Genomic DNA, 17684 nt, shown 5'->3' on the forward strand with positions numbered 1-17684 from the left:
CTGGATGCTCTTATCCTGTTGGCTACCCGAGTCGGCATGAGGATCCAGGAACGTGCTCCGGAGGTTCGGTGTGAGAAACGCTTCCACAGACTGGCACCCTCTTTCCAGGGACCACTATTGCCCCCTCCAGAGGAAGGTGGTGCCCTACCAGAGGAATCTATGCAGGTAGACAGTCAGACTGTCCGAGCAGGAAAAACAGCACAGGTCTGTGTCTGTATTGTGGCCTTAAAGGCCATTTCGTGCGCCAATGTCCACAAAAGCCAGCAAACTCCAGCACCTAGAGTTGGTTGGAGAGACAATCCTAGGCGTGACGACGCCAAACGTCAAAGCCTCTCTCAAATTATCCATTCCTGTGACCTTCATCTCTGGTGAGACATCATACTCCTCCTCAGCCTATCTGGACTCTGGAGCATCTGCAAATTTTATTCAGCAGGATTTAGTGGATCACCTACATCTACCCACCGTTCTTCTGGAGAGACCCCTGGCTGTTGCCTCTGTGAATGGACTACCTTTGCTTGATTCTGTTGTATCCGCCACTAAACCACTGGCACTTGAAATCGGAGTTCTTCACTCGAACAGATTACATTCCTCGTTCTACCTAAAGCTCTCAACCCTGTCCTGCTGGAGCTGCCTTGGCTTCGCCTACATGCTCCGGTTCTCAACTGGAGTTCTGGAGAGGTCCTCCAATGGGGGCCCAAATGCCCTGCCCCCTGCCTGCCACAGGTTAGTCCTGTTTTGCCTCCACTGCCTCAGTCACTCTCCGACCTACCATCACATTATGCTAGTTTTGCAGACGTCTTCAGTAAGAAGGAAGCGGAGACTCTTCCTCCCCATCGCATCTACGATTGCCCTGTTGAATTACTTACTGACACCTCGCCACCTCGAGGTAAGGTTTATCCTCTCTCCCTGCCAGAGACCCTAGTCATGCCTGCCTACGTTAAGGTGAACCTCGAGAGAGAGAGAGGGTTCATCCAGAAGTCATCCTCTCCGGCCGGAGCCGGATGATTCTTCGTGAAGAAGGACGGATCTCTTTGTCCATGTATCGACTACCGGGGCCTGAACTAAATTACGGTTAAAAAGAAGTATCCCCTGATGCTTATCTCAGAACTTTCAATAGGATTCGCGGGGCAAAGGTGTTCACAAAGCTGGATTTACGCAGAGCTTATAATTTGATCCGTATCGGCAAGGGTGACTTGTGGAAAAACGCATTTAACACTCGAGACGGCCATTACGAATACCTCGTGATGCCCTTTGGACTATGTAACGTTCCAGCTATGTTTCAGGAGTTTGTAAATTACATTTTCCAAGACCTGCTGTATGTCTGTGTGGTGGTCTATCTGGACGACATCCTGATTTACTCACCTGATCTGTTGACACACCTGAAGCATGTTAGCCAATTTCTCTCGCGGTTAAGGGAGAATCGGCTATATGCTAAATTTGAGAAATGTGTGTTCAAGAGGAAGTCTCTGCCCTTCCTGGGCTACATTGTTTCTGGCTATGGTCAATGATGGCTCCAGAGAATGTGGAATCCATCTTAGAATGGCCACGACCACAGGGTCGTAGGTCCATACAACGATTTCTGGGATTTGCAAACTTCTATCGGCAATTCTTCCCGAACTTCTCATCTCTGACGGCTCCTATCTCGGCCCTCAACAAGAAGGAGGTGAATGCCAAGGTTTGGTCTCCAGAGACAGAATCTGCGTTTACTGATCTCAACAGCACTTTCTCCTCAATAATAATAATAATCTTTATTTATATAGCGCCAACATATTACGCAGCACTTTACAATTTAGAGGGAACATAAACAGACAATATCAGACATTACATAGTGACAAAGATAATTTACAATTCAGACAGGAGGATTGAGGACCCCGCTCGCAAGAGCTTACAATCTATGAGGAAATAAGGGAGACACAAAGTGTGAAAGTGTTTGTTCAGTACAATGGTCCAGCCATCTTTTATACACATGGGGTAGTACACATAAAGCTGCATGAGCTGGTCACCAGCCAGTATCCGTGTATGGCAAGCATGAAATGCAGTACGGTGCAAGGAGTGTGACGGAATCTTATTCTGATGACTAATGGGGTCAAGGAAAGGAATAAGATTAGGGAATGTTATAGTCCTGTCTAAAAAGATTTGTTTTCAGGGCACGTTTAAAACTGTGGATATTGGGAATTAATCTGATTGTCTGTGGTAGCGCATTCCAGAGGACAGGTACATCACGAGAAAAATCATGGAGACAGGAGTGGGAGGTTCAGATTATGGAGGATTTTAATCTAAGGTCGTTGGCAGAACGTGGAGCACGGGTAGGGTGGTAGACAGAGATAAGGAAGGAGATGTAAGGAGGTGCAGCACTGTGGAGAGCTTTGTGGGTGAGAATAATAAGCTTGAATTTTATTCTGAAGGGGATGGGCAACCAGTGTAGTGATTGGCACAGGGTAGAGGCGTTGGTGTAGCGGTTGGTCAGAAAGATGGCTGCTGCATTCAGGATAGATTGGAGAGGGAAGAGTTTAGTGAGGGGGAAGGCCGACTAATAATGAGTCACAGTATTCAAGACGACAGTGAATCAGAGCAACAATAAGAGTTTTGGCTGCTTCCTCAGTAAGAAAAGGGTGGATTCTGGAGATGTTTTTGAGTTGAAAATGACTGGAGAGTGTAAGTGATTGAATGTGAGGAGTAAAGGTAAGATCGGAGTCAAAACTAACCCCGAGACAGCGGGCGTGCTGCTAAGGAGTTATTGTAGTGCCACACACTGAGATGGAGATATCCGGTTTAGGTAGGTTAGTAGACGGTGGGAACACAAGGAGCTCAGTTTTAGAAAGATTCAGTTTCAGATAGAGAGAGGACATGATGTTAGAGACAGCGGACAGACAATCAATGGTGTTTTGTATTAGAGCAGGGGTGTTGTCATGGGAAGAGGCATATAATTGGGTGTCATCAGCGTAGAGATGGTTCTGGAAGCCAAATCTGCTGATAGTTTGTCCAATAGGCGCTGTGTATAGAGAAAAGAGGAGCGGACCTAGGACTGATCCCTGAGGAGCTCCGATAGCAAGTAGAAGAGGAGTAGAAGTAGAACCAGCAAATAAGACACTGAACCAGCGGCCAGAGAGATAGGAGGAAAACCAAGAGTGAGTTGTGTCTTTAAGGCCAATAGAGTGGAGCATGTTAAGTAGGAGTTTGTGGTCTACAGTGTCAAAGGCTCCAGAGAGATCCAGAAGAATCAGGAGAGAGTATTTACTGACCGATTTAGCTGCAGATAGATCATTTGAGACTTTAGTAAGGGCAGTCTCTGTGGAGTCTAGAGTGTGGAAACCAGATTGTAAGGGGTCTAGAATGGAGTTAGCAGAGAGATAGCGGATGAGGCGAGAGTAGACCAAGCGTTCCAGGAGTTTGGAGATGAAGGGGAGATTTGAGATCGGTCGGTTGGTAGTTAGCAGCGCTGGATGGGTCAAGAGTTGTTTTTTTCAGTAATGGGTTTTTAATGGCATGTTTAAAAGAGGAGGGAAAGATACCAGAAGAATGAGAGAGGTTAAAAATTCTAGTCAGGTGACTAGTGACAGCTGGGGAGAGGAACTGGAGGAGGTGTGAGGGGAGAGGATCACTAGGACAGGTAGTAGGACGAGAAGAAGAGAGGAGCTTAGTGACTACTTCTATTATTGGGTCAAATGCTGAAAGTGAAGAAGATGGAGTGCGGAAGGGAAGGGGATCAATGTTACTAGGGGACTGGGAGATAATATCATGCCGGATGTTGTCAATTTTAAAATAAGTGGCTAGGTCTTCAGCACTGAGATCTGTGATTGGTGTCTGCACTTTCGGACTAAGGATGGAGTGAAAAGTATCAAAGAGGCGTTTTGGATTACTAGATAGTGTGGAGATGAGAGAAGTGAAATAAACTTGTTTGACTCTGTGAAGGGCAGAGTTGTAAGTTTTGACCATAATTTTGTAATGGAGGAAATCTGCAGCCAAATGCGATTTTCTCCACAGACGTTCGGCACATCTCAAGCACTACTGAAGAAAGCGGGATTGAGGCGTGTGCCAGGGTTGTCGTAGTCATTGTCAGGTAGTTCGGAGTGTAGGGGGGGGGGGGGGCTGCTTCTTCCAATGCATATCCATATATAGACGGTGATGTCAGGGGCTTCCCCAGAGCCGGAGTACCGGAGCAGAGCCTTTACTATCACTCTGCCTGGGACTTCAGCTCTGCTCCGGACATCACTATCCATATGTGCTAGTAGTGCTTTCCCCGGGACTATGGCTCTGGGGCTTCCTCTGACAACACTGTCCATATATGAACAGTGATGTCAGGGGCTTCTCCTGAAGCAGAATTTCCGGCCAGAGCATTGGCAATGCTCTGGCAGGGGATTCCACTCCTAGAGGTAGGTGCTGCCTACAGGGAGGGGGCTGTGTGGCACTACCAGGGACAGGGCTGTGTGGCACTACCAAGAAGGGGGCAGTGTGGCACTACCAGGAAGGGGGACTGTGTGGCACTACCAAGAAGGGGGGCAGTGTGGTACTACCAAGAAGGGGGTCTGTGTGGCACTACCTGGGAGGAGGGGGCTGCGTGGCATTATATATTAGAAAGTCCCCATAAATCACCCCATTTTTAAAACTGCACCACTCAAAGTATTCAAAACAGCATTCAGAAAGTATTTTAACCCTTTAGGAGTTTCACAGTAATTAAGGCAAAGTAGAGGTGAAATTTAGAAATAAAATTTTTTTTTGCTGATATTAATTTGTAATATTTTTTTTTCTGTAACACAGAAGGTTATACCAGAGAAATGCAACTCAATATTTATTGCCCAGGTTCTGCAGTTTTTAGAAATATCCAACATGTGGCCCTAGTGTGCTAATGGACTGAAGCACCAGCCTAAGAGGCAAAGAAGCACCTAGAGGATTTTGGGGCCTCTTTTTTTAGGAATATGTTTTAGGCACCATGTCAGATTTGAAGAGGTCTTGTGGTGCCTAAACAGTCGAAACCCCCCCAAATGTGACCCCATTTTGGAAACTACACCCCTGAAGTCGTTTTTCTAGGGGTATAGTTAGCATTTTGACCCCACAGTTTTTTTGCAGAATTTAGTGGAATTAGTCTGTGAAGATGAACATTTATTTTTGCTCTGCTAAAACATAGAATTTTTTCATTTTTACAAGAAATAAAGGAGAAAAAGCACCCCAACATTTGTACAGCAATTTCTCCCGATTACGACAATACGTTGTCATAGACTGATGTTTGGACCCACAGAAGGGAAAGAGCGCATTTTGGAGTGCAGATTTTGCTGGATTGGTTTTCAGTGCCTTGTCGGGTTTGGAACGCCCTGGAGGGACCAAAACAGTGGAAATCCCCCAAAAGTGACCCCATTTTGGAAACTACACCCCTCAAAGAATTTTTCTAGGGCTATAGTTAGCATTTTAACCCTACAGGTTTTTTGTAGAATTTAGTGGAATTAGGCCGTGAAAATTAATATCAACATTTTTGTCCACAAAAATGTTGAATCTTTTAATTTTAACAAGGGATAAAAGAGAAAAAGCCACCCAACATTTGAAAAGCAATTTCTCCCGAGTACAGCAATACCCCACATGTGGTCATAAATGTTTTTCATAGTAGAAATTAATTAACCCTTTCAGGACTGATTATTTTTTGCTTTTTCGTTTTTCACTCTCGGCCTTCCAAGAGCCATAACTTTTACATTTTTCGTCAATAGAGCGGTGTGAGGGCTTATTTTTTGCGGGAGGAGTTGTCGTTTCTATTGACACCATTTAAAATACCATATAATGTACTGGGAAACTGAACACAAATTATTTTGGGCTGAAATTGGAAAAAACTGATTCCTGTATTGTTTTTGGAGTTTTGTTTTTACATCTTTCCCCATGCGGTAAAAACGACTACTTAGTTTTATTCTGCGTCTCAATACGATTACGGTCATACCAAATTTATATAGTTTTCTTTTTATTTTATCACTTTTACAAAGAGAAGAATATTTGTTAAAAAAGGCATAACTTTTTTTTATCTTTTGGTCGATTGAGCGATCTGGGGGCTTATTATTGGCGGGACGAGCTGTAGCTTTTATACATACAACTTCTTGATCACTTTTTATTCAATTTTTTTTAGAGCTAAGGTGACCAAAAAACAGTGATTTGGGCGTTTTAAATTCTTTATTTCATAAGTCGCTTACCGTGTGCAATAAATGACATTTTACTTTATTCTGCGGGTCGATACGATTACGACGATACCATATGTATATAGTTTTTTTTATGTTTTGCAGCGTTTGCACAATAAAATTACTTTTCTATAAAATTTATTTTCTGTGCCACCATATTCTCCATAACTTTTTTTTTTTTTAGTCAAAAAAGGTGCGGGAGGTCTTGTTTTTTGCGGGACGGGTGTTCGTTTTTATTGGTACTTTATTGGGCTATATGCGACTTTTTGATCACTTTTTATTCTATATCTTGGGAGCTGTGGTGACCAAAAAATAGCGATGCTGGCATAGTTTTTCATTTATTTTGTTTGCGGTGTTCACCGTGCGGGAAAAATAACATTATAGTTTTATAGCTTGGGTCGTTACAAACGTGGAGATACCAAATATGTGTACTTTTTTTTCTAATGGTTTAATTTTTTTCCTATAATAAAAGACATATTATAAGAAAAAAAACCTTTTATTTTAACACTTTTCTAAAACATTTTTATTAACTTTTTTTACTTTTACTTTTTACAGTATCTTTTTTTACCTGCAGCTCTGATCCCTGCTAGAATACATTACACTACCTAGATAGTGTAATGTATTCTGTCAGTGTGACGTCACAGTCACTCTGAAAGGAAGTCTACGAAGACCAGCCAGAGGCTGGTCCTTATAAGCTTCCATACATTGAGGACCCGGAGGCCGTTGTCTGGCCTCCGGATGCCATCACAAGCATGGGGGCTGCCGATGTGCTACAAACCCCCTAAATGCGGCGATTACAAAAGATTGCCACATTTCAGGGGTTAATTGCCAAAATCATTTGCGATGAGCCGCTGATCAGCAACACTGGAGTGTCAGCTGTCGGGGACAGTTGACCTCCCGATTCCCGATGCACACCTTGTCGCCAACAGTGTGCATCGGGAATGACACAGTGACTTCCTGTCACTCTGACAGGAAGCCTAGCCATTGTTTGGCCTCCGTTTGCCATGCTATCTATTGGCAAACCCCGAGATTTCAGACCGGGGTCTGCTGATATGCTAGAAACCCCTAAAATGCGGCGATCGCAACCGATCGCCGCATTTAAGGGGTTCATTGACTAAATCCAGTGGCAAAGGACCGCTGGCCGGCAAGAGTGGAGTGTCAGCTGTCGGCAACAGCTAACCTCCCCGTTCCCGGTGCACACTGTCGCCGACAGTGTGCATCGGAAACAACTCAGTAACTATATGTCCTCGTGTGGGAAGTAACTTCCTGCGACGACGTATAGTTACTGACTCGTGCGGTTAGGGGTTAAGATGCTATAGAAATTCTATTATAGATGGTGTTATAGATGATATTGAAGATTGTTATTATAAATGGTATTAAAGATTGTTATTATAGATGGTATTAATGTTGTTAATCCTAATGTTATTATAGATGTTCTATGTTACCATTGTTGTTCTTGTAAAGACTGCCCCTAAGTAAAAAAATAAAATTAATTTTAGTATTCACATAATTCCAGAACAGTTCTGTAATGAAAACATAATTACTGCAGAGCACTTACCTCTATCGATGGTAACAGGCCAAGGCAGCAGATGTAATCAATGATCTTGGAATATCAAACAATTGTACAGTAAAGAGATTAGACTGAGACATTTGTCAAGGTGTGAGACATACTTATAGGCCTGATGATGTCATAATATGTTAGAACTATATCATGATATCACAGGAAGCATGTGTAAATGGACCACACCCAGATTCTAGATGATGTAAATACAGGAAGTGTGTACAGATGCTTTATGCCCAGATTGTAGTTTATGACATCACAAGAAGTATGTTCTGATTCCATTCCAGACAGTGGTGGAGAGATGGATCCACCATATTTATAGCAGTTTTTCATTCTTGTTTATGTTCAGTGCCAACACTATGATATAATATAATACACACATCCAGCATATGAAGTATCACTCAGTACTAAATGTGTTCTACGGCGACAATATATTATTTATTATAGTATTGATTTATAGTAGAATATTTTATTGTGGTTTCTTAAAGGAGAGTAAAACAGGTTGTCTACCCTGATCCTTAGGAGAAGACATCAATATTTAATTGGCAGGGATTTGAATCAGGACTTCTGTGTCTCTATGACATATCAAAAGTTTTCCTAAAGTACAGTTACTCTTTAAATCTTCCAATTGACTTCAATGCTAATAAGTGCTGTTCGTGCATACCTATAAAATCCAATAAGAAAAATTATCACATTTGGATTAAAGGGATTTCCCAGGATTTAAAGAGGCTCTGTCACCACATTATAAGTGGCCTATCTTCTACATAATATGATCGGCGCTGTAATGTAGATAACAGCAGTATTTTTTTTATTTAGAAAAACAATAATATTTTTTACGGAGTTATGACCTATTTTAGCTTTATGTTAATAACTTTCTTAATAGACAACTGGGCGTGTTTTACTTTTTGACCAAGTGGGAGTTGTGGAGAGAAGTGTATGACGCTGACCAATCAGCGTCATACACTTCCCTCCATTTATTTACACTGCACATAGTGATCTTACTAGATCACTATGTGCAGCCACATACACACATACTAACGTTACTGAAGTGTCTTGAGAGTTAATAGACATCACCTCCAGCCAGGACGTGATGTCTATTCACAATCCCGACACTTCGGTAACGTTTGTGTGTGACTTAAAGCACAGCAAGCGTACTCTCGCTGTAAACTGTCATTTACAGCGTAATCTCGCGAGATTACGCTTGCTGTGCTGTAAATCCCACACAAACGTTACCGAAGTGTCAGGAATGTGAATAGACAGCACGTCCTCGCTGGAGGTGATGTCTATTAACTCTCAAGACACTTCAGTAACGTTAGTGTGTGTGTGTGTGTGTGTGTGTGTGTGTGTGTGTGTGTGTGTGTGTGTGTGGCTGCACATAGTAATCTAGTGAGATCACTATGTGCAGAGTAACTGAATGGAGAGTATGACACTTTTTCTAAATAAAAAACACTGCTGTCACCTACATTACAGCGCCCATCTCTTTATGTAGAACATAGGGCACTTATAATGTGGTGACAGAGCCTCTTTAAATTTAGTTGCTTATCCTCAGGATAGGTTATCAATATTTGACTCTTTAGGGGACTAATGATTTTTCAGGTAAAATACATATACTGCTCCTGGTGATAGGTCCTCTCTAAGGCTGGGTTCCCATGGGTCGGATTCGCTGAGTAAAACCTGCGTAGCGTATCAGACCTGGAACCCACAGCACCTTCCCCCCCTTTTTAGAATAGAATTTCCGCTACGGAAAACAGCGCTGGGGAGAAAAAAAATTTTCCCCTCTCAACCCTCCATCTTTTCTGTGCGTAGTCCGGCCTCCAACAATGACAATGCAGGCCATGTGATGCTGCAGCTTGTGATTGGCTGCAGTGGTCACATGGGATGCAACGTCATCCCAGGAGGCTGGACTGCAGGAAGAAGGAGAGAGTTCTAGGTAAGTATGATTTTATTTTTTTTCCTGAGTTGGGATTTTTGCGGTGAAATCGCTGCGACCCCGCCGCAAAAGTCGCAACACATTGCTTTCTGTTGCAGGTTTTGCATCTCCATTGAATTCAATGGGGAAAATCCACAACAGAAAAGCAACGAAAACGCAGCATAAATTGACATGCTGCAGATTTAAATTCCACACCGCAGGTCAATTTATTTAAGTTTTTGCTGCGTTTTTTTTACACAGTGTGTACATTAAATTTTCTTAATCTATTGCACTTTGCTGCTACAAACAGGCCGGACCCAGGACAGAGGCCATGGGGGAAGACCACATGACTGGGGAGATAGGAGAAGTGTCCCGCCCTCCCTCCCTGTTTTCTGTCTTGTGGTAGCACTCGTTGTAGGATACGCTGCTGTTTTTGGCTGGTGTTGTGGTTGTGTGAAGGTTTGTTGTCATGGCAGTTTTGGCGGGTTAGGGGTACATGGAGTTGGTGTTAAAATTGGCGAGAGAGGGATTCAACATGGGTATGGTCCCTCCCAAATTGTACAATATGGAGGGTCTGGTTTTTGTTTGGGCTCCTGCTGGGTGGTGGGAGCAGGTGTGAAGTAGTGGCCATCTGCAGTTAGCCACGCTGCCCCTGAGCCTGTGGGTAATCGGCTGAGGATAAAGTACTAATAAATTATGCACATTGGCTGGGGGCCAGATCCTCTTCTTAGCTCCAAACACTTTTTTTCTTCAAATGATTGGCTGAGTGAGTGAAATGTTTTCTATTTTGATATTTAATAAATGTTTGGTATTTTTTCTTGATGTTATGTTTGTTAATAACCTGGCATCTGTGGCCAATTTTATCCAAAACTGTGTCTGAGTTGTCATTTGGGGGGAAACATGGGATGTTTAGAATAAGGGGGAGAATAAAATTGTTGGATATTGAATATGGGATTAGGGTTAATTGCCCTGACAGCCTGGGAGAGAATTGGAGGTTACAGAGGGGTAAGTGGTAAGTAGATCTGCACTCTATCATACCGTAGTCATGTAAATGCTGTGGATTTTCCACACAGAATTCCGTTGTGGAAATTCTGCAGCGTTTACGCTACGTGGGAACCCAGGCTAAGGTCAGGATCACATACACACATTTTTTTATGCTGTTTTTGTGGCAGTTTTTGGCTCCGTTTTTTTTAGCCAAATACAGGAGTGGACACAAAAGAAAAGAGATGCATCAGTCTTTTCTTTATACCCTTCCTTTGGATTCACTTCTGGCTTTGGCTCAAAAAACTGAGCAAAAAACTACATCAAAACTGTTTGTGTGATCCTGGCCTAAGCGATTTAGACCACCTTCACAGGGTTTTTGTCTAGTGTGTTACGCTGCGTGAAAAAAGCGCATGCAAAAAAAATTCGCATAACCAGCATTTTTATGGCATTTTTCCATGTGTTTTTGGTGGCGTTTTTCAAATCCTAGGCCTTGTTCACACAGTTTTTTGCAGGAGGAATATTCTGCCTTAAAATTGCGTTTGGGATTTTGAGGCAGATTTTGTCCTTCCTGCACGTCGTTTGCCGCGATTTTCCCTGCGTTTTTCAATCGTGCCAATTGAGTGCTACGGGCAAAAAACTCCGCAAAATACGCTTCCTCTGCCTCCCATTGATGTCAATGGGAGGTCAGAGGCGTAAATGCGCGAAGATAGGGCATGTCCCTTCTTACTCCCGCGAGGCGGTTTTGCCGCTCGCGGGAGGAAACCGCCGCCGCCTCCCATTGAAATCAATGGGAGGCATTTTCGGACAGTTTTTGACAAGTTTTGCGGAGCAGTTTCCGCTCCAAAAAGCTCGTCAAAATACTCCGTGTGAACAGGGACTTAATAGCAGCCTATGGGATAAACTCCAGAGAAAACACCATACCCAAAGCATGCTGCACGAATCCGATTACAGTCAATGGGTTACGTTGGGTGCCGTTTGTTAACGTCATGCGATCTCTTTTTTTTGTTGGTTTGCTCCTATGACTGAGCAGAACATCAGAAAACCCTAACGCAGATGTTAACCGAGCCTAAACCTTCCAATGTAAAATCGTTTTTGGATTGTAGCAGGAGCCTGACCTGCGCCTCCCTGCAGACATACTGCTTGTTTGAATTAGGCCGCCCTCTTTCCGTGGTTGTAACGATAACAGTATGAAGGCCATTAGCAGAAGCATTACTATAAGCATAACTGTCTGCAGAGGGCAGGAGGAGATGAGCCTGTAAATCCTGCATACACCACCCTATGTTTGAGGCAACAGATGGTTCTGTTTTACTCAGGAGGAGGCCAAATGGGAAACGGATATGTGTCAAAATTAAAAACAGATTAAACAATAAAATATCTCAATGCCTTTGAAAAGAGGCTGTGAGGTATCAAATAACTTACACTGCAGTAATCCCTTCAGAAGCCACAACTGTTTGATGGTCCTCAATCATTACATGCACACGTAGAAACACATATATATTGCCTGTTGCTTTACAAAGTTACCAAGGCAAATTTATTGTAAAGCTAAACAAAGATGTAAAGAAGCAATTGCACAGCATGGTTGCTTCTTTAGACTTGTTTCCTTGACTGCAGCACTATGGACATGGGTTTCAATCTAGCTTGTTTCCATCTACTAGTGGCTTGTATTTTCTCCCTATGTTTCTGTGGTATTCCTCGAGTATACAAAGATATACAATGACTAACCTCTCCAAGAACTGGTCCAGAGTCTTTATCATGGGACAGAGGCAACATAAACAAGGGCCCATAAAGGGTTTAAGTAGTGGAGACTAAAAGCTCCTACTGTACAGATCCCGGAACCAGAGCTGTATACTCTGCCTGGCATCCGTCTGAAAAGGACCTTTGATACTTTGATAAGAGTATCATGTATATATATATATATATATATATATATATATATATATATATATATATATATATATATATATATATATATATACTGGCAGCCACTAAGTGGCACATGTGACTGTATCGTATATTTATGGTGAGAGTCTATATTTATCCCTGAAGTAGCTGTTTGTTTTAGGAGGGGCATATTTTTTTAACTTGGTCAGCCATTTTCCAGCCAAGGATATAAGTAAAACACTATTTCCAGTCAGTGCTCTGTGCTTGTTTTGGATCTTGCGTAGCTTGCAGTTTTCTGTCCCACTTCCCAGGTCTTATTCATCATTCTTTGAGAAAACTGCGGATATCATTTGACAGTCAATGAGTTGGCACAGGCAACCACTGCCAGTTCTCCTGACCACAGGGCAATTATATTCAGCACTCTGCAGCCAAAGACCTGGTTTCATCTCTTTGTACATTGTATGGATGTCCGGTAAAGGATGAAATTCATTTGTAATGTTTAGTCTTCCCAGTGTCTCAGGCCTGGTCTGTATTATTAGGTGTTATTCTGTCTACTCAGGATATCAGTTGACTGTTTTGGAAAAAGTGGTCATGAGTTTTCTATACCTTCTTGTAAAGAACCTTCTGCTTTCTGGACTAAGGCTCTTTTCGTGGGTGCCAGTAACCACACAATCAGAACAGAGCTATCAGAAAAGCCTGCATTGAGGTCCTTTTACATGACCAGATTTCCTGGCCGGTAACAAGCGCCAATATACGATAATAACATGTTTATCAGCCATTTTTTGCTCCATTTACGTTTTATCGTTACTACGATCGTTTGTCCCCATGCAGTTTGCCTATTGTCGGCAACACATCCCCTATTTTTACAGGGAGTTGTGCTGTCGACAAATGATAATTTTTGATGTATACACAGTGGCCGTCAATCAATGTGAGGGAGTTGGGGAGTGTCGGGCTCATTACTATACCTATGAGTCCGCTGTTTTCTTTCTTAATGGCAATTATACAAATGGCACAATGTTATTTTGTGCCATTTAGGATAATAGCTCAGCTGACCTGTCATTGTAATATGTTTCCCATTAATAGTGCAGAATATTCTGATAACATATCCGCCTATACCTCCACATAACCTCACGTTACACATGACTGTATAGGAAATATACCTACACATAAGCTTTCATATCACCATATAGCCAGATTACCTCCCTATAAACTTACATTATATTTTCTTAGTATCAGTATGATAGTATTGCTATTTAACCACTTCACAAGCTAAATAAAAGGGTATGTATGTGATAAATAAAGCCCTATGAACAAAAGTTTAAAAAAAAAGACCACACCATGTATTTCCTTAGCAACAAATAATATAGTATTTTTTTTTCTGTTTTATTACAAAGCTTTTATTTTTTTTAAAAACATATGCTCAGCACATTAACTCAAATTGGAATGACCAAAAAAAAAGTTGAATTGACAATTTTCTTTCTGCAAAGCCTGTACTTTGCTATCAATAAAGGGGACACAAAATTATTATTATTATTATTACTTTTTTTTTTTACAACTGGCATCAAATCCCACTATAGGTTAGCAAAAGAAAAAAATACAAATACAATACAGAACAATTTACATTGTAACAATGAATCCAAGTGCTGGGCTCCTTTTTTTTTTGTCCCCATAAAGTATAGAGAAGCAATACACAAAACTGCATCACCCTTTCCTTGTTACTTATGGGCCAAATATAAGACTCTGCAAGTCCTCCTACAAGATGAATTATATATTAAACATATGTGTTTGACATAATACAAACAGATAAAAGACCGAGGTCATGGTTATTTGTGAAAAATAGTTAATTGAAAAAAAGCAAAAATGGGGGCGTCACAGAGCTTTGCCAGCATAAGGATGACACTATCTATGACCATTGATGTGGAATGGACCTTCTTATTGTCACTTTCGGAACAACACATAAGAAAGATAGCACAATGGCAATGTACAATTACAATATTGAGTGCCAGCCATGAGCTGATAGGAGGAAAGGGCAACCTTTGGCATGCCATCTGGGCTGAATTATATCGTCAATGTCCCTTAGCCAAACATCGGCTACACAATGTCAGTGGCTTAGACTGGTCACACTTGAGGTATGGCTTTCCATCAGGGTTTTCTGGTATTTCTGACCGCAAGAATAGCACTATATGCAGCACTATTTTTGCCATCAAAAATACCGAAACCCGACAGACTACATTATAAGTAAATGGTCTTCGTCAAGATTTATTGGGATCCATTTGAAAACTGATCCAGCCTAGCTGTCTTGGCTCTCTTATAAATGGAAGCTCTGACACTAGTGTGAACAGAGCCTTATTTTTCTACAACTGTCATTGAAAACAGGTTGGTATTACTTACTGTATATTGTATACTGCACTAATTATAAGTTGGGGCTACTAATCTTCTTCCTTAGTTACACATTAATTTTCCACAAATCACCATGTAAGAACTCTGCTAATTTCCATGTATTCAGACATGAAATTTCAGAACATTTGCTTTTGTTTTACAATCTATAACTTCGACATCAATGTTATATATCGTTTTTAGCAAAGACAGCTCCTCTCTATATATTCTTAATACATTATATTTCTGTACGACCCTTTTCATAATGGAAGCATCAAAAGACCTATCCATCCCTAAGTAAATAAAGAATATAAAAAAAGACTTTTCGTGCAGAAAAAAAATCACAAAAAACTTTTTTTTTTGTTTTTGCAAAAACCGGGGCAGGATGGGGGACTTAGTTTTATACCCTGACTAATAAAATATACATCAATCATTCCTAAATCTGATATATAAAAGCATTCAAGTTTTATGGAGATAAACAATACAATGATAAAAAAGAAACAAAAAAACTAAATTGATCCGTTTGCTCCATTCTTAAATAAAAGAGGTTTGTCTTGTCCATGTTTTTTATGTCTAATGTCAGCACTCTGTTTGGTCTGCGGCTGGGTCCCTTCAGGGACTTCATGTACGCAGTGAACGCTGCAGGTAGGAAGTATGAATATGATGGATAATAATGGATCCTGATGATTCTTGCAATGTCTTCCATCCTTGGGGTACATGAAGGCCCCCGGTACATGAAGGCCCCACCCGGTACGAGTGGTGCCAAACTACAGGCAGTGATTGTCTATACGGTACAGTGTCTCTGGCAGTGGCATGGCAATGTCATTAGCAGACTCCATGGGGATTGTATTGCTGTTAATGGAGAAGTTGGGGAGTTTAACAAGCTTCCATCTCCAGGAGTCCTCCTGCCGTTGCTGCCTTTGCTTTACACGCTGAGAAAGAATTCTTTTTCCCCCCTGCAATGTATAGAAAATATAGTTAAGTAAGTGCATGATATTTAATGATGAGCAAATATCATTTATCAGTTATAATCTCATATCCTGATCCATGCTAAGCACGATATATAATGAACTGATGCTTTTCATTGTTTGGCACATATTAAGACATTACATTGGATCTAGGGAGAAATATCAGTTCTATTTATTATACTATCATTTTTTTTGCTTGATCACACAATTCTGGGGCAATAATAGAGAACCATCAACTTATGTGGTTAACCACAGTATATATTTAGTCACTGGCTCTAGTGCTTTTAACGTAGGAGTGTAACGCAATGAATAATAGACTCATTCTAGATTTAGTCATGGGAAAACACAGGATAACAGGACTACACGTACTACATTTAAAACGATGAACAGACACATGAGGGAGCTCTTACTGCACGAATATCTGTGGATCTGCCTGAATAAAGCTTCCAAAACTGCCAATGACAATGTCTGAATGACAATATTCCAAAAATGTTACTGTCTAACCCAGGGGTGGGCAAACTTTTTGACTCGCGGGCCACAATGGGTTCTAAAATTTGACAGAGGGGCCGGGCCAGGAGCATTTGGAGGGAGTGTTTGGGCCGGATATACTAAAGCATTAAATGTAGTGTGTGCAAACCTCATAGCACAGTAAGAACGCTACAACCCAATTTATTAACTGTCTTTCAAATGTGAAAAATAGCCCTTATCAGTTAATAAATTTGTCTCAAGGAATATGCAAGATATGGCATTTACATACTATTTCGCAGATACTGGGAGGAGGAAATGTAAATAGATTAAAATAACATACGCACTGTGATTTATCAAGAAAAAAGTTCTGTTGACTCTGTAAATTAGCTGCCAACCTCTGAGCAGTAGCCGCCCGTTCTTGTGTTGACTGCTTGCTAGCATAGTTTGCATGCTTCGTGGCAAAGTGACGGCTGATATTGTACTCTTTGAAAACCGAAGGGCTTAATGGTGACGTGAAACGAAGTGAAAATTAAAGTGAAATAAAGAGAAATACGCGCCACATTAACCCCTTAATGACCGGGCCATTTTGCACGTTAATGACCAAGGATTATTTTTTGTTTTTCCACGGTCGCATTCCAAGAGTCGTAACTCTTTTTTTATTCCGTCGACATAGCCGTATAAGGGCTTGTTTTTTGCGGGACGAGTTGTATTTTGTAATTGTACCATTTTTAGATGCTTATAACATATTGATTAACTTTTATTAACTTTATTTTAGGAGAGAATTGAAAATAAGCAGCTATTCCAGCATTAATTTTCACGTTATAAATTTACACCGTTTACTATGCAGCGTAAATAACATGTTAACTTTATTCTATGGGTCGGCACGATTACAGGGATACCAAATGTGTAAAGGTTTTATATGTTTTTTCTACGTTTGCACAATAAAAACCTTTTTAGAAAAAAATTACTTGTTTTTGCATCGCCGCGTTCCAAGAGGCGTAATTTTTTTATTTTTCCGTCGATGTGGCTGTACGTGGGATTGATTTTTGCGGGACAATGTGTAGTTTTCATTAGTACTATTTTGGGGTACATAGGACTTATAGATGAACTTTTATTTTATTTTTTATGGGGGGAATGGGAGAAAAGAGAGAATTTTGCCGTTGTTTTTTGCGTTTTCTTTGGATGCCATTCATCCGGCGGTTTAATTAATGTGTTCATTTTATTGGTCAAGTTGTTACGATCGCGGGGATACCATATATGTGTATGTGTGATTTGTTTTGACCGTTTTATTAAATAAAACCACTTTTTGGGGCAAAAAAGTAGTTTTATTTGACTTTGACTGTAATTTTTTTTATTTTTTTTTTCACAAACTTTATTTAACGGTT

At 41.1% G+C, this 17684-nt stretch overlaps 1 protein-coding gene across 5 annotated transcripts in view; it reads right to left on the bottom strand.

Moving 5' to 3' along the window:
- Window positions 1-13889: 13889 nt before the first annotated feature.
- LEF1 (lymphoid enhancer binding factor 1) overlaps window positions 13890-17684 on the bottom strand; it is a 115437-nt gene continuing 111642 nt past the window's right edge. For 2 of the 5 annotated variants that reach the window (XM_075860510.1, XM_075860509.1), the window contains exon 9: window positions 13890-15819. In XM_075860510.1, the coding sequence (XP_075716625.1) occupies window positions 15631-15819 (189 nt within the window). In that variant the 3' untranslated portion in view covers window positions 13890-15630. The remainder of the gene's footprint in view (window positions 15820-17684) is intronic. The other 3 variants (XM_075860512.1, XM_075860511.1, XM_075860513.1) reach the window with 2 other exon arrangements.

Source organism: Rhinoderma darwinii, chromosome 1, assembly GCF_050947455.1.
Source record: "Rhinoderma darwinii isolate aRhiDar2 chromosome 1, aRhiDar2.hap1, whole genome shotgun sequence".
NCBI lineage: Eukaryota > Metazoa > Chordata > Amphibia > Anura > Rhinodermatidae > Rhinoderma > Rhinoderma darwinii.